At 43.1% G+C, this 21,088-nt stretch overlaps 2 protein-coding genes across 13 annotated transcripts in view; one reads left to right on the top strand and one right to left on the bottom strand.

Moving 5' to 3' along the window:
* Positions 1-9,921, top strand: part of PRKCD (protein kinase C delta) — a 58,583-nt gene extending 48,662 nt beyond the window's left edge. For 2 of the 3 annotated variants that reach the window (XM_079317280.1, XM_079317281.1), the window contains exons 8-18: positions 176-305; positions 859-959; positions 2,136-2,232; positions 2,536-2,666; positions 3,327-3,500; positions 4,020-4,111; positions 5,524-5,586; positions 6,728-6,866; positions 7,695-7,883; positions 8,030-8,158; positions 9,378-9,921. In XM_079317280.1, the coding sequence (XP_079173406.1) occupies positions 176-305; positions 859-959; positions 2,136-2,232; positions 2,536-2,666; positions 3,327-3,500; positions 4,020-4,111; positions 5,524-5,586; positions 6,728-6,866; positions 7,695-7,883; positions 8,030-8,158; positions 9,378-9,536 (1,404 nt within the window). In that variant the 3' untranslated portion in view covers positions 9,537-9,921. The remainder of the gene's footprint in view (positions 1-175; positions 306-858; positions 960-2,135; positions 2,233-2,535; positions 2,667-3,326; positions 3,501-4,019; positions 4,112-5,523; positions 5,587-6,727; positions 6,867-7,694; positions 7,884-8,029; positions 8,159-9,377) is intronic. The other variant, XM_079317282.1, reaches the window with a different exon arrangement.
* A 2,349-nt stretch (positions 9,922-12,270) lies between these two features.
* LOC306807583 (6-phosphofructo-2-kinase/fructose-2,6-bisphosphatase 4) overlaps positions 12,271-21,088 on the bottom strand; it is a 77,425-nt gene continuing 68,607 nt past the window's right edge. For 3 of the 10 annotated variants that reach the window (XM_079317298.1, XM_079317292.1, XM_079317293.1), the window contains one exon: positions 14,906-15,021. Coding sequence is in view for 4 of the 10 variants with exons in the window: in XM_079317299.1 (XP_079173425.1) it covers positions 14,962-15,021 (60 nt within the window). In the remaining 6 variants the exon portion in view is untranslated. Of the gene's footprint in view, positions 15,022-19,519; positions 19,780-21,088 lie in introns of those variants that run through there. The other 7 variants (XM_079317300.1, XM_079317294.1, XM_079317296.1 and 4 more) reach the window with 4 other exon arrangements.

The following is a 21,088-nucleotide window of genomic DNA, read 5'->3' as shown; positions in this document are numbered from 1 at the left end:
GATGGAATCCCTGTGTCTGAGGTGCAATCCCTGTGGCTGTGCTGGGATGGAATCCCTGTGTCTGAGGTGGAGTCCCTGTGGCTGTGCTGGGATGGAATCCCTGTGTCTGAGGTGCAATCCCTGTGGCTGTGCTGGGATGGAGTCCCTGTGTCTGAGGTGCAATCCCTGTGCTCAGTTCCAGAAGGAGCGCTTCAACATCGACATGCCGCACCGCTTCCGAGTCTACAACTACATGAGCCCCACCTTCTGTGACCACTGTGGCAGCCTGCTCTGGGGGCTGGTCAGGCAAGGGCTCAAGTGTGAAGGTGAGGAGGAGGAGGGAGCTGGCAGCTCTCTGTGCTTTTCCACTGCAGACTGCTGGTGGTGTGCAGGGTGGGATTCCTCTCGTCCCTATGAGGTAAAAAAGCTTTTGTACAAAGGAGAGGCAGAGACACTGGGACAGCTCAGCCAAGGTGAGCTGCTGAAGGAGTCAGGAAACCCTGCAGAGGTGTAATCTTGAGCATGATCAAAATGACTGCTCTGGGAATAGCTGGAATTTGGAGACTGACTCAACACAGCATCTCAAAGTGTGCTCGAAGCATTTACTGTAAATATTGCTTTTGTAATTCTCCCACAGAAAGGCAATATGATCCTTATTGTCACACATTTTGAGACTAAAGTAAGGATGATTGGAGGTTTCTTCCTTGTGAAACCTTTCTTTAGCCTTCATTGTATTAAAGGATAAAAAATGCAATTTTGGTAGCAATGATGGGTCCATGTCCAGTCTGTTCTTAAAAACAGAACTGCACAGAACAGCCCTGTTTCTTGCAATGTCAGTATTTTCCTGATGCTTTTATAACAATCCTCCATTTCTTTTAGAATGTGGGATGAATGTGCATCATAAATGCCAGAAGAAGGTGGCAAACTTATGTGGAATAAACCAGAAGTTGCTAGCTGAAGCTTTAAATCAAGTTAGCCAGGTAAGCTTCATTGCCATTTCTCAGGTAATTGTTTTCAGAGCATTTTGGGGTTTTCACATCATCTTTTCTGCATCACATTTATGGGGAACTGTATTCAGAAAAGAGGAAATGCTAACAGCTTTGTCTTTTTTAATTTGACATTTACAGAGATTAACAAAGGTATCAGTACTCTGAAACTGAAATAGGGGAGGGGGTGTGCCACTTAAACAATTTTTTAAAAGGTGTATGGTTTCCTGAAATCCAATTTTATTCCTCTGTGGTGCCAAGATTATTCTGTCCTTTTCTGTTTAATGGATGATTAGGTGGCTTCATAATGCTGAAATCTGGTTTTACATGCTTCAACTTTAAAATTCCATTTGAATGATAAAATTAGGTGAATAAGGAGAAATATACCAGATAGTCTCCTTTCTTATTCATCTGATATAAATATATATGTACACACACTCAGAAAATCCCTCTGGAATTAATGCTGGCCCCATAGTTTGTGTTGTTCATCTGCTGCTGCAGCATGATTCTTTTGTGGTCAGTTTCTGCAAATAAAAATTCAGACACAAGCTCTGAAATAAAACAGGAAAATATATCACAAAAGCCAGCAGTGCTTCCTCTGAGATGTGTATTCCTAAACTCTCACAGGATATTTACTTTGAAAACAGTGAGCTGTTGTGGCAGCTCTTTCATGACACATGGAGCTCAATCTTTTCATTACTGAAATTTGATCTCGGGGATCTTTCATATGTAAAAGTTGATTCCCTGTGCTAAGGACAGATGTCACATCCAGATGTGACTTCAGCATGTCCAATAAAACAGTGATTCCCATCTCCTCTTTCACATGAACAGACATCCAAGGGGACATTTGCCCACAGTTCAAGTTCTTTCCCCTGTGGTTCAAACCATTATACCTTTAATAATCTTGCAATGAACAATGGAACATAGACTGTGCAGGAATTTCAGTGTCTTATTTTCTTGCAGTGAAGGAAACAAATCAAATGGTTGATGTGAAGCTGTAAGGAAGGTGACTAAATAGTCAGTGAACCAGACTTCTTGAGAAAACATACATTCTGGGAGTTAATAATCAAAAAGAAAGGTTTACAGTGCCATTATGTTACATTTAAAGCTATTACTCTGTTTCTGCAGTAACAGTGCTAATATAATTTCAAATGTTCCCCTTCTCCCCAGAAATCTACACGAAGGTCTGATTCTGGATCTGTAGAAAGTGTTGGTATTTATCAAGATTTTGATAAGAAACATAAAGCTCCAGGAGGAGACACAACAGGTGAGAAAACAATATTTCAATACAGCCACTTACCTACCAGACAATTGAAGAAGTTACTCATTCTTGCCTTGTGTCAGACAGTTTTTTAAATAAGTGCTGTTAAAAAAAGCAGCATGTATTTCTTTTCACCATCTCCTGGCCACGTGAAAAGCTTAGACAGGGCTCTTCTCTTATGCTTAGGTTCACCAGTAATTCCAGCAGCAGATGCACTGAAATACTGTGTCAGTACCTAATTCTTATCCAAGTCTCTGAGTCCTGCATGTTCCTGCATCCACTAAACTTTCCCCTTCCTGTTTTGATCAGCAGATAACAATGAGTATGATAAGCTCTGGGAGGGAAACACAACCAAGCCAGTGCCAAGAACTGCAAGAAGAAAATTCAACATAGACAGCTTTGTCTTCCACAAAGTGCTGGGGAAAGGCAGCTTTGGAAAGGTATGTGACAAGCAGAGCTCAGCTGTGTGCCTGACTCCATCTCTGCAATGTGATGAGCTGTTTCCTTTAACCAGAAGGGTCTCACAGCTTCTTGGGTCACTAATCTTCTAACAGAATTGCATGTAGACATCTTTGTCAAAGACACTAGAAATTCTTCAGCTGGATCTTGTGTAAATTCAGAAGTGATTCATCATGCACAGCAGTTTGTCAGTGTTTAGTGTTGAGGCAGAGGAATTGCCCTTTGATGCACCCAGTACAAACAGATGTTTTAGTGTGTTCCCTCCATACACAATCAGCCTCACACTGCCCCAGTGCAATGTCTGGGGCTCTTTGGGGAGCAGTGGGATCTCCACAGGCTCTGTCCTGCTGGCTCTGAAACTGCAGCCCCAGTGACAGACCAGGCTTTACATGGCTGCTGTCCCTACACTGGCAAGACACTGACAGACAAACTGCTGTGCCTGTGCTTCATGCTCCTTGAGCCCCATCTCCTCATCTCTGTCCAGCAGCTTCACCTTCCCAAACCTCCCTCATCTTTCCCATTTAAATGTGTTTTTTCAATTGTCAGTGAACCTGCTATGAACACCTTTGGCTTTCCATCACTGATACATCAGCACCAGTCTTTCCTACACTTGCTGCACTCTCATCTTTTATTTTTTGTAGGTTCTGCTTGCAGAGCTGAAAGGGAAGAATGAATTCTTTGCAATCAAAGCTCTGAAGAAAGATGTGGTGCTAATTGATGATGATGTGGAATGTACCATGGTGGAAAAGAGGGTCCTTGCTCTTGCCTGGGAAAATCCATTTCTCACACATCTTTACTGCACGTTTCAGACAAAGGTAAGAGAAATTTAAATGGTGACAGCAACACAACAAATGGAGCCTTTTAATGGATGCTGGTGCCAGCAGTCAAATCAAAGTAATTTAGTGATGCAGGAATTAAATGTCCTTTTCCTGTGCTCTGTGCAATAATTCATAGGCCTAATGGAAAGTAAATATGAGTATGACGAAACATATCTCGATAAGGAAAAATCAGAAAAATATCTATGCAGTCTGGAATAAGTAATTTAAGTCCTTGATCTGAGCTTTACCCTTGATGAGTGGAAAAGAATGACTGTCACAGATTGAAATCAGTAAGTCTGTTTCAGTGTATATTAAGTCTAGAAACCCACAGAATCAGATATTTATATTTACAAGACCAGGATACTCAGCTCTGTAGTAGCCTCATGGGATGCATGAAACCAAAAACCCTTCAGGAGAAGAGGGAAGTGCCTGCTTGGTCCCCTGGAGGCACATTGCTATTTCATTTATGGTTGGATAGCATCAGTAATTGTTCCATTCCCTGGTTGTCTGCAAAAGGATCATTTGTTCTTCGTTATGGAGTTCCTGAATGGGGGAGACCTGATGTTCCACATCCAGGACAAAGGGCGCTTCGACCTCTACAGAGCAACGTGAGTCCTCACCCTCCTTCCCCACCTCTGTGAAGGAGTTAACCTCGGTGCCCCTCCTGACCTGAAGTCAAGTTTCAGTAGCTGATGGTTGAAAAGATGTTGTGTGGAGTTGGGCTTTCTTAATTTACATAATAGCAATGTGATGTTGCACTTTATGGGATGCTTGTTCCTAGAGGTGGAAAATAAGTTACAACATAAGCCAGCATTGAAAAGCAAAAGGTATAGCTTCAGTGTACTTTAGGGACAGTATTCTGATGGAAAAAATTGGAAAACAGCATGGGGGGAAATGTTCAACTTACTTACTGCTATTGCTAAATTGATATGATAGTACAAAAAACTGTACATTCACTGAGATGCTAATTAAATGGATAAGCACTGTTTAGTAAGTGCACTTTTGTCAGTTGTCTGTGACTTAGAGTTTCAGCTCCAGTGATCTTTAAAGAATGCAAAAATACTGTATTATTGTTACTGTAGCTATCACTTTTACTTTGAGGTCAGTTTCTACTTCTCTCTTCCAAACCCATGGGGGTTTTAATGGCATCATTGAATGGGGGGCATGTAAACCTTAAAAATTAAGAGTGCAGAGTACTGGACCTCTCTGTAAGCCCCAGGAAAATTCCTTCTGTTACTGGCACTGCACTATGGACTGCTGACTGGATGGGATTGTGGCAAGAAGTCTGGCATCAACAGCAGCCACTTGTATAGGTCAGCTCCCTTCCCTTCTTCCCAGCAAAAATGTGGATAAAGCCCCTCCAGCTTACCTGCATCTCAGCAAACATCTGTGCATCTGGCATCCTCTCTGGGTATATTCTGTGCCTATGTGTTTTGGACCAACATTCATCCAATACACAGAAATGGAAATAGTTTTGTATTTTTCCAGTTTAAAAAAAATATGCTTTTTAGGGCAGAGGGGAGCATTCTTTCAGATTTGCCTTCATGTCCCCTAGATCATCACCTCTTTTTTTGAAGAGAGTACCCCTGAAGGGATGGCATTTTCAGTCTGTTGTGACCAGGCAGGTGCAGAGGGGACAGGTGAGGCCCAATTCTAACCTTGCCACTGGTGCCCAGTCCCTCCTGGAGTGCTGAACTCCCAGCACATGCCTGTCACTAAAACCACACCACAGACTGTGACTAAACAGGAGGAAAGGGATGGTGTTCCCTGAGGGAAGTGGGATGGAGCCTTACAGCAATTGCTGCTGTGTCTCCTCTGCTGCTGTTGGACACTGCCGATGTGTGGTGGAGGGATTGACCTGCAGGTTACAGCATCTGGCTGCATAAACACAGAGACATTGGGACTTAAAGATGTGTACAGTGCTTCTCATCCCATGAAAAGAAGCTGACAGCATTATTCTGGCTGCCTGCATTGACTGTTGTAACAGAGTGAAGATTAAAAGATGTTTTGGTCTTTTCAGGTTTTACGGAGCTGAGATTTTATGTGGGCTCCAGTTTCTTCACAGCAAAGGCATTATTTATAGGTGAGTACCAGCCAGCTCCAGGCTGGGACCTGGGAATTGTCCTAGCACTTCATGCATCTTTGAATTCCTGACTGATGTAACAAGCACAAGCTGTCTGTCAGATCTGATGTGGTTCCAAGGCCATTAACATGCCCAAGATGAATCTCTATTTGTGTTTTTTCCCTTGGCAACTGGAATGATGGAATGGGATTCGTGTTACACAAAAGCAGTTTTGTTTCAGTTATTTTCAAGCACTGTCTTCAATCATTAGTCTGTTTAGTGTGGAGGTGAGGGAGAGGCTCCTTTAGCAAACCACCAGGGTCAAAATTCCCTGCTTTTACCTTCTGGTAAAACCACAACATTGATGCTTCTGCCTCACCAAGTTGAAGCATCAAGGGCCAGACCCTGATCCACTGCTGCTACTGGGAACTTCAGTGCCCTGTTCTTATGTGAAATTCTCTGCACTATTTCAGCCCTTGGTAAGCAGAGGGCTGTTCAGTTTCTCTTCAGCCTGCCCTCCTTGGTATGTGCATGTGCAGCCAGATGGACAAAAAATGCAGCATGGTCAAAGGGAGGGAATGTAGCTTTTGGAAACTGCTGAGAAAAAAGCTCTTTCTTGGTTGAATAATGTTGTTCTGAGAAAAGACATGAATAAGACCCTTCACAGGCCATGCCACGACACATGAACTTGTGCTGTAACCAGGAACAAGTCACAGGTAGTGTTAAGAGCTGGGCAGGTTTCAAACAATCAAATTCCTGCCAAAGGCTCTCAGAATCCAACACAATCCTCCTTTTGAGCCCTGGAGCTGGTGCAGCAGTGCTGTGTCAGCTGCTGGGGCATTAACTCATGCTGCCTTCCAGCAGCAACAGAAGCTCTGGTTGTGCTTCTGGATCTGAAAGCAAATGTGGAGGATTAGAAGGTCACATTCTATACATGCACCTCAGCCTCTTATTTTCTTTGACAAGAGAGAATTCTTCCTTTGTCCCTTATGCCTTTTCAAAGCACAGAAATACCATTTTGGAAGGATTGTGTGGATGGATGATGACTTTATTGAAAAACCTGTGTGTGTGCAGTTGGGGAGGTATTTATCAGTGAAGAAACTGTGTGCAACTGATTACATAAGCAACTTATAGCATAACATTTTTCAAACACTTTTTGCAGAGACCTAAAACTGGACAATGTGATGCTTGATAAAGAAGGCCACATCAAAATAGCTGATTTTGGAATGTGCAAAGAAAATGTTGTTGGTGACAACAAGGCAAGCACTTTCTGTGGGACCCCAGACTACATTGCTCCTGAGGTCAGTATAGCACACACAGACAGTGGATTTAGTGCCCTGATGGCACGAGAGCTGCTGTGATTAATCACCTCTTTGTGGACTAATAGTTCAGAAAAGTCCAAGTCTAATTAGAAGTAAAAATCAGAGGGAAAAAATAGTATCTGTGTTTTTTATAGATGGTATTTGAGATTTTGAAATATTCTGTAGCTATAAGTTTAAAAATTTTTTTTAAAAAAAGTGGGTTTGGAAAGTTGAACTGCTGAGTTTTTTAAGAGCTGGAGGTTAGGTATAGCCAGCACATCCACGATGAGGCTCCTGCAGAATGAATCTATGTATGTGCACTGCAGATAGAGATTTGTGCCTGTGCAAACAACCAGAATTCAAAACAAAATGAGCTTTTAAGGGGAATCTCACAGAGTTTAATTCTATGTGTTACAGTTATTTAAAAAAAAAAAAAATTCCCACTTGCAAAGCAGCTCAAATAAGGCATTTCGTTTTTAAAGCTATAAATTATGTCAAAGACTTCTACTTTGCATCACTACTTGCTTTTCCCTTCGTATTGTAAAGAAACTAGAGAGGATGTTTAAGTCTATGGTTATTTAGGGTTAAGGGAGAAAATTTCTGAATGAGAGCAAAGACCTGTCCATGGAGCTGGCCACATTCCCACAAACATCAGCCTAGGGTAAAACCACAGCTCTGCATCAGTGTCCACAATTCCCCAGAGAGATGGATTTTTATTTTTCCCCTAAGTGCTCTAGTCATTAAAGATTCTCTCTTGAAGTACCTCTGCTGGTTTTTGGGATGTATTGCTGCTTCTCACCTCTGCCTGTGCTCCCTGCCGTGGCCCAGATCCTGCAGGGTTTGCGGTACACCTTCTCGGTGGACTGGTGGTCCTTTGGGGTGCTGCTGTATGAGATGCTGATTGGCCAGTCCCCTTTCCATGGGGATGATGAAGATGAGCTGTTTGAGTCAATCCGAGTGGACACCCCTCACTACCCACGCTGGATCACCAAGGAATCCAAGGATATATTAGAAAAGGTAGGAATGAAGCCAGGTCACATTAATTCCTAATGTGTGTTTACTGTCAGCACCCTCAGTTGTTTTAGCACCATACCTGTAAATTCTTCCACTGCTGTGCACCTTTGGAGCAGCTCTCATGGTTTGCTGGGTGTCTTCTCTTGCAGCTCTTTGAAAGGGACCCAGCAAAACGACTTGGGGTCACTGGGAATATCAGAGACCATCCTTTCTTCAAAACAATCAACTGGACAGCGCTGGAGAAGAGGGAGGTGGACCCTCCCTTCAGGCCAAAAGTGGTATGTGGGGTGTTCTTTGTTCTTAGTGTAACAGCAGCCCAGGGTAAGGGGTGAATTCTGTACCTGCACAAAGGATCCTTCTGCCATTCTCTCCTCACTTTTTACAAACCAGAAAGTTGTGTATCTGTAAGCCCATTGTTCTGGGATGGTTCACTTCTACACAGGTGTACTGTACTCCTTTGACTGCCCTGAAATCTTCCTGTTAAGATTGTCTTCCCAGTACTCTCAGGGAGCTTCTTTATGAATAAATGTTCAGGAAAACAAACAGATAGCTTTGATCTCCATTCCCCTCTGCATTAGAATGTTCACATTTCCTTGCAGTTTGCTTTTCTGAAGTGCCATATGGGAGGAACAGCAGTAGCTGCAGGAACTGTGTGCAAGCATTAAATCTCTGCTGCTTCAAACTCACCCAGGCATGTCCAAAGGGGAAAGAAGCAGCATTCTCTAAGTGACTAAACTTGGAATTAATGTTCATGCCTGATATTGCCTGAAAAAACACCTACAGAGCAGAATGTACCTCAGTCTGTATCACAGTGGGCTGCTGCTGCTTCAGCTCACCTGGTTAGAAACCCAAACCAGTGTTTCTCCAGTCTGTTACTAGAACAGGTGAAATGGTTTGGAAGCAAGTCTCTTTAAAATGCACTCTATGGAGGAGAATTGTCCCTTCAAAAACACAAGGCTTAGTGTTGCTTGTTGCCAGAAAAATGGGAAATCTGGAAACAAGGATCCTACAAACAGTAATGTTCAGTGGTTCAGAGTGTAAAACAGTTGCTCGTTACATGAATATTTATGAAACACAAAATAGCTGCTATAGGGCATTGCATTATTCTCTGAACAAGTACAGCCTGTAAAATGTTCTCAGGAATTTAAACATTTTGGTAAATGGCAAGAAACATTGGTCTGATGTGTAAGTTAATGCTGCATTGCTTTTGCCAACAGATAATCTTATGTAATAACCCAGTGTTATCCCAAATCCAGGTGGTTCTTCTTCAAAGCAACCTGGGTTTGGCTTTTCTTTGGTTTCCAGCTAACAATAAGAAAGTGCCTGGTTATAATCTTACTTTAACAAGACTATGAGTTGTTGTTTTCTTTTTTAATCTCTAAAGCAGGGAAAGGAGGGAGGGAGCTAAAAGACTAACTTCACAACACTTTGTATTTAAGTAATTTGTTCTGGAAGAAAATACTAACTTTGTCTCAAACTGCCTTCCCTCTAACACAGAAATCAGCAAGTGACTACAACAACTTCGACAGAGAATTTCTGAGCGAGAAGCCAAAATTGTCTTACAGTGACAAAAACCTGATAGAGTCCATGGATCAGTCTGCATTTGATGGATTTTCTTTTATTAATCCAAAATTTGAACAGATCTTGAACAAGTAAGTCTCTGAACAGTTGGACTTTACAGCAGGGTTACACATTACAAACCCAGACTCCCAAGTGTTAATGCATTCCAACGACGCCGATACTTCAGAATAATACACAGTAGTGTGATGAATTATGTTCAGCTCCTGATTTACTGGGAGTGTTTTTATGCATGGTTGGGTTTAAGGTATGTGAATCACGTGCATTATTTTCTCTGTTTGGGAAAATGTAAATTTTGTTTGGTACTTGAATGTAGTTATGTTATATATATATGTGTGTGTGTGTGCTGTATATTTTGCTCGAGAGAAGACACTGGGGAACAGAAGATGTCTTTTTAAAATGTGTTTGAGCCCTTGGTTCTCTTGTTTGTCTTCAATTAAAAGAAAGTCTAATGTAACTTTCATTCATGGCTCTATGATTTTTAACAATATACAATTTAACTCCACTTGTCTTTAAACTACAGTGAAATAATAATGCATGGTCAGCACTGATCACTTTCTCAAAATATTTGTTGTTTTTGTGAATTAAACAAAAGGAAGTGTCAGGCAAAAGCAGGGATTCCTAGTGTAACACCAGCTACTGTGGGAAACAGCTCAGGGCTGCTGTTGCTGAATAAATACACTTTTATTCCAAGGCATCCTCAGCATCCCAGAGCAGCCCCATCCTGCCTGGGAGTTTGGGGTTCTGCCACTGAATGCCACTTCCTGCTAACAGCCACAACACTCACAGCAGGACAGAACCCAGGTAATGACTGCAGAGTTCCTTGCCTGCTCTGCCTGAGGAATTATTCTGTTTACCTGCCAAATACAAAATCCTTCTTCCAGGTTTATTTGCTTGTTTGTAACACAGCAGCTGTGGCTCCTCCTGCTTGCTGTTAGAAGGGCACAAAACCAGATCCTGCTTTCTTGCAACACCTCCTTCTGAATTTTGATTTTTAGTCATTACTGCCAAAGAAAAACTAACATAATTACTGCAAAGTCTTCCAAAACCTTCTCCTTGCAGTCAGCTCCTAAAATTCAGGCTGAAGCAAGGTTTGCTTGTTTCTCAGGAACTTTCTGTATCTTGTAACACTGCTGCAAATTATTTGATTTTTCTCAACACAGAGCAGGCAGAAAAAAATGTACCTGTGTCAGTTTATCCAAGAGTTATGGAATTCTACAGAACTTTTAGGAGCAGCCTGGAGATTCTGGATATTTTAAGACTGTTAATCCTGCTCAAAGAGCAGCAGAAAGCTGCAATACTTTGTAGAGACTCAAAAAAAAAAAAAAAAAATACACTGCTGCCTTTGTTCTGCTTCTAAAGAACAACTCTAGCTTGTTGCTGTAACTCAAGTAATGCCAGCATGACTTTGATGCCATCTGAGCCTGCAGCAGATTGAGGCTGGAAGGGGCAGAACACAGCTGGCATTTCCAAACAGCAGTTCCTGCTTTACCAACCCCAGTCCAAGGGGAACAAGCAGTGCCCTGCAAGGTGCTGCAGGGAGAGCAGGACCTGGGCTTTTCCCCTCCACATAACCTACAGAGTCACTTCTGGTTTGCTGCTTTTCACTAGAAAGTGACTCTGCTTTCCCAGGTGAGTGCTGGGCCCTTGCACCCCAGCAGAAACACATTTCTAGGTAAGAAGTTACAAATGTGGGTGCCAGCAGCAGTGGGTATTTGCACATGAAGAAGCTGTTACAAATTTTAAGTAGTAGTAAATAGTTCTTGTGGGAATGCTGGCTCCTTGTACTTACCTGCTTTGCTCTGGCATAACAAGTGCCAGATCTGTTCAAGAGGCTTCACACAGCAACTCTGCCAGCTGGCATCTGATTGATGTAGCAGGAGCATTTCCTGCTGCCACAGCTGTGCCTGATTGCACTGGTGACACAGGGACACAGATCCCTTTCCTCTGCAGGGCAGCTCCTCCACCTCTCTGTCCTGTTCAGCCCCTGCACAGGGCCCTGCCTTGCACCACTGCCACAGGCAGGAAAGCTCCACAGCCTGGGGAGCTGCTCCACCTCCTCTGCAGAACTGCTGCATCCCAGGGGCACCTGTGAGCACCAGCTGGGTTCACCCACCCCCGGGCCCTGGGTCATCCTCATACTACAGCAAGTTCCAGCTATTAAAGCATTTTGTCCAAAAAACAGCCTAAAAGCTCTAAATGAAAGAAGTTAAAAAAATATGAAAACACTCCTCCCACCTAGCAGAGAAGAAACAAGTGGTTACCACCTGGGGGGATGCAACCAATAAGACATGAAAATGTGAGTACCTAATTCTAAGAGCACAAAGCAGTAATTAATTTTGTCTTTGTCTTTCTGAAGGACAAGCACCCCTGCAAATTTAATGCCCTCCAGATCCCCTCTGCATACAAACTTGTAGTGACAGGGAGCATTGGGCTGTTGGTTTTCAGTTTTCTCAAAACACCAGCAGCATTTTCAAGACAATGTAAGAACAGTGTAGGTCTGAGAGGGTGGAGCAGATCTTAATCCCAGTGACCAGGTAAAGTAAATAAAGTCTTAACCTTTCTCCTCCACTGTGTGCAAATCCAGGCATGCATTTATTTATTCAGTTCTTCCATTTTTCTCCATTACTAAGTTTCCTACTTAAATTAATTATTTGTCACAGTCAAACAACAGGGTGAATTAATTTAATCCTTATACTGATATCTAAACACCCTAAATGCAGTTTGTGAAGCTGTGGAACCCTGCTGAGGCTTGGGAACACTCACCTGGCACTTCAGCCACTGGAAATGGACATGGAAAGAAACACAAGAGTGCACCTTGTAGCATTTGATCTTTATTACTTGGATCAAAGGTCAAATGATTACATTTGTCTGAAAGATCACAACAAAGGCCAACGATGTAAGAAAGGACAGTTTAATCCCATGTGAGAGACTGCATCTGAGCCAGGCACACACAGAACAGAGGCAGTCAAATGGTACAAACACAGAAGGTCAGGACAAGGGTTTTCCCCTCCCCTGTCAGTGACTCTTCTGTCAGGAGTGGGGGACACACTTTCAGTCACAATTAACTGCAGTTCTTAACTGTGCCTTCCCAGAACAGCAGTTAGGGTTACACCCATCACTCCAAATCTACATTCAGCTCAAATCTACATTCATCATCTACACCTGCTCTCTCCAGCCAGGGTCAGATGCAGTCACTGATTTAGTACCTTCCTACCATAGAACCAACAACTTCATTTTTTTTTCTCTTCAAGTATCAGCACAATAGTTTATTTACACTTGTATACAAGTCTTTTTACTGAACACCCATTGTAGTAAAACAATCATCACAGTATATCTGAAAGCAGGCTATAAAAATACCTACTGTACATAGAACATGTAGCCTCGAGGATGTTACAGCACCTCTGACAGATCAGAGAGGTAAAACAAAGGGGAAGAGGAGACACTTCAAGCTGTGCTCACCAGCAAAGAGAAGCAACCCTGGGCTCAGCTCTCACTGGGGAAAACATTCCTGCCCACATTTCTTCAGCCAGGTCTGAGCTCACAATCTGCCAGTAAAATCCCACGTTTGTAATGCAGCCTCCTGGGATTTTTACAGATAAAGCCTGGCATTCTCAGTGTAAAAACTGTTTAACCACCCCTCCTGCCCCAGCAGAGGAGCAAGGGCTGCCTGGGACACAGCCCAGCTTTCCCACACCACAGTGGGAGGGGAAATTGCTCCTTCAGTTGTGCCACAAAGGTGGCCTTGTTAACCACACATCAATAAATCCACTCCTCTGAGCAGTGCCAGGCAGGCTCTCTCCTCACCCCACAAAACTATGGGCCACAGCTGAATTAATAAAGGTCTGAAATGGCATTACCATAACACACACACACACACAAAGCTTTAGACAGCAGCGCTTGAAGCAAGTGTTCCTGGTCATTCTGCACCCTACACACTCCTCCTCTGAAACAGAACCCAGAAATGCACTATGGCTTACTTCCAGAGCTGAATATATTGCTGAATTTAGCTTATTAAAAAAAAAAAAAATTAATCACAACAGCAGCACATTATTTTATAAACCCTGCACAAACAAAAGACAATTTAGCCCTTACCTGCAAAACTATGTTACTAGGGCCTGGTATTTCACACAGGAATTCAGGAAAGAAAAAAACCAAAACAACTCCAACAACTTACATGGTAAAAGCTCAATTAACTGTAGAGAATCTTGAGAAAAAACACAGGCTAGCTACCAAAGAATAGTTCTCCTCATTGCAGAGCTAGAGCCAGCAGCAGTGCTGGCAGCTCACTTCAATTGTCTGGTAACACACATATAAAATACACTTTGATTTAGTACAGTTAAAAGGTTGTGACCTTGACAGACACAGAAAATTCCATTTCTAGCACTGGAGTTTCACTAGGCATAAAAGAGCAATGAAGAATTGGGATGATGGAAGGTGCTTAAAAACAATATAAAAGACCCCAAGGCAGCTGTGCCATGTTAAAAATCATTTCAGAATTTACCTGGTGTTTTTGTTGCATGAGCTGTTAGGATGGTTAAACTCACCTAACCTTTCTGTACTGTTTCCTGATGTACGTATTAAATGTGACTATAAAAGAGAAACATATATTCTTATGTTGAAATTCACTCCAAAAATTCTCTAAAAATATAATGACAACACTAACAAGACAAGCAGCTTTTCCCCTCCCTTCAGACTCAGAAAAGCTGCTCATCCCCTCCCATAATTGCAGCAGAAAGGATTTGTCTTTCTCCATCTCTCTCTTGATTCATTCCCCAGCTGTCACTCACACTAATATCCCCTACTGCCCTCCAAAATACACCTGGTCTCTGGAAAGTGTTAAAATCTTGCTAAAACAGCAGAATTCCCTAGGTAGCTTTCATTTTCCAATGGGAACATCTCCCTCGAGAACTGCAGAAAAATTTACAGTTGTGGTTGGCAAACCAAAATTTCAATTCAACTGTTCAATTAAATTTAAATTTAATTGTTCAATTTAAAACATAGGACAGTTATCAGAGCTCATGGGCTTCCCCCCAATTAAAGAAGCTTTGCAATATGAAGTCTCCAGTGCTCAAAAGGTAGAATTTTGCCCATGTTAAATACACCATCAAAAAATCTCCATGTAATTCTATGCAATCATTCACAGTAAAAATAACAGAACTCTTAGAAAAAAAAAAAAACACTTAGAAAAGAAAATAAAATCTAGTTAAAATCTGACAGTAAAATCAACACGGGCAATTAACCACCTTGCATTATCCACAGACGAACAGTAAAAACCCACGGGAACTGCACAAATTTACAGAAGAAAAATTTAAAACCAACTTTGCTCTGCTTCCCACCATCTTTTTACTGATACCTTTTGGGTTATCCACGAGCACAGGCTTTGTCCAAAGCAGTGGAATCACATTGGGAATGTGCAGGGAAGGGGAGGTGCCTCCACCCTGATCCGACAGCGCCGGGCCCTGAGCTGCTGGAGGAAGGGCTGCTGCCCCAGGAGCTGCAGCTATAGGTGGGTGGGGACTGTCCTCAAAGCTTCTTCTCTCGACCTATTCACACCTACATTCTGCAAATTAAAAAAAAAAAAAACAACAATTTAAAGCAAAGATCTCAGAGGCGGCTGTGCAGGTGTTATATGACATAAAAGGAAATGGAAAGGTCCCAGCCCCTGAGCAGGAGCCAGAACCAGGTCTGGACCTCATCCAGTGCCAGGAGGTTTACAGAGCTCCTCTGACACCCAAAAGCAGGATCTCTGCTGCCAGTGAAATGCATCCCTCAGACTTGTATCACACAGGATAACTGGTCCCTTTACACCATCTGCAGGTCTCAGTGTTACAGCTTTTAAAACCCTTTTTTCCTTTAAACACTGTTTTAACCACATTTTTCTAACCCACTGTCTCTCCCAGTCTTTATGCATGTAGTGCAAGGAAAAACAGAACCCTGCAAAGGCCATAAACCACACAGGCATCAATACAATTTTGAGGGAGGGAAGCCCACCTCTCCTTTTTCCAAGCACACTCCAGGAAATAATTCCTTAACACCAAAAGCCATAAAAGCCAATCCTGATCCTATCTATGAGCAGCCAAATCACTGAAAGAACTCTGAATAACTCCCTGAAGAGCTGATAACAAAGTTTAAATGCACTTTGGGATACATGTGGCAGATGTCACAGGGAGATCAGGGATGCTTCAGTGGTTTTATAACCCCATTTATTAGAGTTTACATTCAAAACAACTCCTGGGAAAGGAGAGCCCACAGTGAGGGGCCCCCTCAGCACATCCAGTCACACAGCTCCATCAGTCAAAACTCATCAACTCAAAAAGCAACTCAATCCCCTCCCCAACTCCAGTTTCTAGATTTTCAGCCATTTCTTAAGAGAGCAGGATATAAACAAGCAGCACCAGATTCTCTTTGGAAGCTGAATTCTGCCAACACTGCTCTGCCCTTATTAATTCTTCTACATCCACATCAGCCCTTTTCTTTGTCATCAGCCTTCAAGCCCTTGGGTAAATCCCCATTTTCCACCACAAACACCACACCAAGGTTTCTGGGAACACACACACAGCACATGCTGCTGGACAGAGTTGTCCAAGCACTGGAAATCTCTGCACCCACCAGCACACAGCCTGACCCACTCTCACACCTCTCTGAAGGAAAACAAAACAACAACCCTATTTCAAAAAGAAGCTTCTACAAGAATCATCTCTACTGTAGCAAGAGGAAAGCATCAATATCTGCTAAGAACACGAGGAATTGGCAAAACAAGTAATATTCTGCATGGCTATAGGAGGAAAAAAACTCAAACGAAACAGAACATGCTGGCATTTGGTGTGTTTGTGTTTTTCTTAGAAACTGATGCAACATACCCAGAATTTCCCTGCGACTGCAGAGAGGTCTCCACAGGCACTCCCAGAATACTGGCTGAAATCTTTTAAGCTGAATATCTAATGTTGATTCAAAGAAAATTAAATGGAGCATGAAATGGAGCATTAAAATGCAGGAATACAGAGGTACTGGAAATTAGTCCACAAGCAGCAAGAGCTAGGCAGCTCAAACATGAAGCTAAAAGGAAATGAAGTGATTAAGGCAAGGCAGAAGATACAGCTTATTTCACTCAATGAGAGGTATTGGATAAAAGCAGCATTCCAACAACTGAAACAGGCCCAAAGAGAATATTGATAAGCAGGCAAGAAAAGCCAAAAGCAAAAAAAGCCGGAATTTGAGCAAATGCAAACAGGCTGTGAAAGCAAAGTGTGCTGAGCTGTCACACTCAAGGAAGAAAACTGGGATAAACCCTGATAAACACCCCCAAGGGTTTATTAAATATACACAACCACCAGCAGTGAGGGCAGATGAACAGGGGCTCAAAAAGAGACCAATATCCTCATGAACTGTAAGTGGATTCCTACTCATAGGAATCCCATTAGATGAGATGATGGCAGCTGGGATTGTACCCACTTTCAGAACAGCCATGGGCACTGTGAGGGAAAAGCCATGCACAAGCACAGTGCTGCTGCTTAGAAAGGTTTCAGATCAGACAGGTTTTAGAAGAGATTTCAGCCTTACTTTTGGGACCAGAAGGTATCCATGCAACTGCCTGGTTCCAAAGCCCACCTGGACAAATGACCATGCTGGGAACAGCCCCACACCAGCAACATTGTCTTGAGAGCCCAGGAAACACAGGAGGGGGAATAAAAACCACACACCTTTCCCAAACTCTGTTTCTACAAAGCCATACACCCTCTTCCCTGGCCAGCCCCAGCAGGAGCTTGCTGCTTCCAGAGCCTGCTCCCCAAGGCAGGAGCAGTCTGACCTAGTCATTCCTGGAAAAACTCAAAGTATACAGATTAACTCAGATACCCTCCCATACCACTGCTGCTGCCCTCATTATGCCCTGGCCTTTGTACATTTTTTTCCTGCAGGACAGAGCCTCCCCCCCTGAAGCACTGTGGGTCTCCAACAGGACAGGCCCTGTTTGCAGTTTTACTTTGACTCAGCTACATGTGATCTTCAGAGCAGAGCAGGAGATGTTGCAGAAAGGCTCCCACAGGCTAAAGGAGGGACCTCTGGAGACAAGAGCCAGCACAGGCACAAACACAGAAATAAACAGCACAATATAAACACCCAGCACTCTATCAGCCAGTTTCCCCTCAGCAATCAGTGCCAAGAACCACCCCTGATGCCTCCCATCCAGCATCAGGCCTTCCTTTTACTGACAAAGCAAGGGCTGCAGAGCAACCCTGCTGTGAGAGGAGACCCCAAGAGCATTCTGCTTTTGAATATCCACTTCACTGTGTTGCACACATCAGCACAGGGAGTGCTGTGCTCAGCAGGGAACAGCATGCAGACATGGCCCCAGGAAATCTGGCTGGCAGCAATGGAGGGCCCTGGGTGCTCCTGCTGCTTCCCTTCCCTCTGCAACCTCCACCAACCACAAAACAGGCAAACTTGGCTTTCCTCTCTGGCCAAGCTCCTGCTTCTGTCATCCTCCCCCTTTCTCTGACAGCCCAAGCCATCCTTTTGCAAGCAGCAAAACTCAGTTTTTCCACAGCATTCTCCTGCAGAGATTTTGGCTCCATCAGAAATGCAATGCATTTAATTTCATTTGGGTGGTATTTCCTTAGCTGTGGCCTGTGGAGGTGACAGCACTCCAAGCTGTCTCCCTGTGGCCCCTCAGTACTGACTGAGGCCAGCAGCCCTGTGATCCCTCAGGAATGCCAGATCAGAGCAACCAGACTCATGGCTGTGTGCAAGGGGGTACAGCAGCCTCAGGTGCTCCTCTGGGCCACCTTTCCCAGCAAAGCTCATGCCCAGACCCTGCAGCAGTTAAACACAGAAAAGAGACCAACCACTGACCATCACAGCCATGCCAGCAACAGGAAGATGATCCAGGTTCTCTCAGTTTCAGCCCAGGGACAGTGGTTTAACTAAACACCAAGCACCATAGTAGGAGGCTCTGGCCAGAAGGTTATCTGGTTATGGTAAACACCCCCAGCTGCTACAAACTTCCAGCTGCTACAAACTTCTGAAGACTTCAGTACATTTTTAGAAATGCAGATATGTAACCTTTTTTTTTTTTTCTCCTAATTTGGGAAAAACATACCACCTGAGATACCTAACAGATCAAAGCCTTTCACAACCTACTGTCCTACTTCTTTTCACTACTAAAAGGAAGAGAGTTGCAAAGCTCAGTGTTTTTTTGCCTTTCCCTGCCCCAATGCTACCTGCTCCATGGCACAAGTGCTTCCCACAGCCTTATGATGCCCACAGAACACCATGGGAAAGGCACCAAGGCACCACCTCTCCCACAGCTGCAGTCTCCTCTCTCCTGCAAGAGGCTTTCCTATAACACAGTTTGGGATTCATGCCCTGCTGGCTTGAGACCTGCATCTACTGGAGCCACTACCCAGCTACAAAATCCCCTGGCTAATTCTGCTTCCCTGTTCTGGAATGGTCAGCATTTATTGGAGCCCACATAAAATCTGGGTACAGAGCAGCTGGGGCAGAGCATGCTCCATCACCCACATCCACACAAAGCAGGAAAAGAGGGAATTTAAAATCCCTTCTGCCCACGGCCAAACCCTAAAGCCTTGTAAATGCAAAACAGCTGTTAACAAAAGTTGTATATTAAAAACATTTATACACATTCCTGTTCTTCGAATAATTGTCCTGGAACTAAGTGAAAACTTGTTACTCTGCTCCAAGAGCACATCAATAATTAGCACATGTAGAGCACTAGTGCTGTGGATCAGTGGGATTATGGATTTACAGTAATTATGGGTTGTTATTTTACACTACATGGCAGTCCAATCACTCCCAAGGGTGCTGAAACAGATAATACTGGCTGGCTCTGCTGGGCAAAACAAATTCTGACTTTATCTCACACAGGATGTGTTGTGTTTCATGGCTTTCATAAATACACTGTAACTAACCCTAAATGATTGCTGGCTATTACAATAAAGCTTAATGCTGCAGGATATTTAAATTACAGTAATTTACAAAAGCAGCATTCCAGTGAGAGTCGATCAAGGTTTGATTAATTCATCCACAATAAATAAACCAGTGCAACAGTTTTATTGTTATTTGATAATTTTTTTCAAGTCATGTGCTGTACAAACATTTGGTTTGGATTATGAATTTGGTTTGGGTATGGCTGTTTTTTTTATTACTTCAAAGTGATTGGAACAATTAGTTTTTCAATTTATTTTGAAGCAGCAGGATGAAAACAGCACCCCAAGTTTGATAGCTGGTCAGCACACAGAATTCACTGATGAGCAGGGACTGTTACAAGAGCGTCCTCAGATGGTCTGGAAATGTTTACATTCTGTATAATAATAAAAATACAGAGAATATTTATCATGCAGCAGTAAGACAAAAAAACAAAAAACATCAATCAGGTCCCTTCTCAAGTACACAGCTGGGTTGATTGAGAAACAGAGATGGTTTCAGCCCCCCATACTCCAAGAATCCAGCAGACTGAGCACTGGCCCCAGAATAAGACAGCATGAAAATGTATTTACAGTAAAAGAAAAATAAAAGCTTTTACAATTTTCACAGTCCTCTGAGGAGCAATTAAATCCAGGTCTCTTGCAGACAGCACTACCCAAAGCTCAAATCAGTCACATTTAGGAGGAAATCTTTTACAGGTTCAAGTAGGAATCCATCTTATCCTGTGCATCAGCACATAGATATCTTCTCACTGAGAAACTTTCAGTGTTTCACTGAATATGCCACATTCTTCTGTACCAAAAGAAGGCTTTTGACACATTTGTGTTATAGGCAATGTAATACCTCTAATAAAATACAAAATATATTCTCAGAACACCTTAACCATTTAAGGCTGATCACACCAACTAGATCTCACTCCTTCTGCTCAGTCTACAGAAAAAAACAATGACATTCAGCACTGCACTCAATTTTCAAAAACAAATGAAACCAAGTCCAGTGCAGCCAAACCTGTCAGAAATCACATCTGCAATGGCACCACCTCCTGCATGTCCCAAAGCCTGTACAATTGGTATTCTCCCTCCTACCAGGACTGCAGAGCATGGTAAACTGCTCTAAGTTCCTTACAGGCCAAATCATTGCCAATTGCTTAAACTTCACAATGATGGGTTTCATTAGTCTTGCTTGTTCCACACTGTGGTAAGCCAGTTCACCTTGCACAAACATCTCCCTCCCCCATGTGCCCTCAACAAAATAAAAACAGAAATCTGGTATGAGTAATCCCCTCTCTGTCATTCACCAACTAAGCCAGATGTGCAAAGCAGACATTTCACCCCAGCACTTGTTTTCTGGCCCAAAGAAGGGACCCAACAACAGCTAAAGCAACTCCCCTGAATTATTTTCTGTAAAAGACCATAGACTCCTTCATTGGAAAAGGTCAGAACTTCAGCCACTACAATGCTGACAAACACAAGGCTTCAATCTGCTCCAGACAAATCACCATGGTACTCTGAGGTTCACACATTCCACAAACAAACACCCCAGAGCTTTGCCTGCATTTCTGCCATGTCAAAATAGACGTTTTCAGCTGAGCCCAAAAGGAGGGCACTGTTCTGGAGCACAGACTACAAGTGACTGGTGGGTCACAGAACAGCACACTGGGCAATTCTCAATCCAATAGTTTCATT

The sequence above is a fragment of the Erithacus rubecula genome, assembly GCF_903797595.1.
Source record: "Erithacus rubecula genome assembly, chromosome: 13".
In the NCBI taxonomy this organism is placed as follows: Eukaryota; Metazoa; Chordata; class Aves; order Passeriformes; family Muscicapidae; genus Erithacus; species Erithacus rubecula.
Note: the sequence above shows the minus strand (reverse complement) of the source record. Positions and strands in the feature narration are given on the sequence as shown.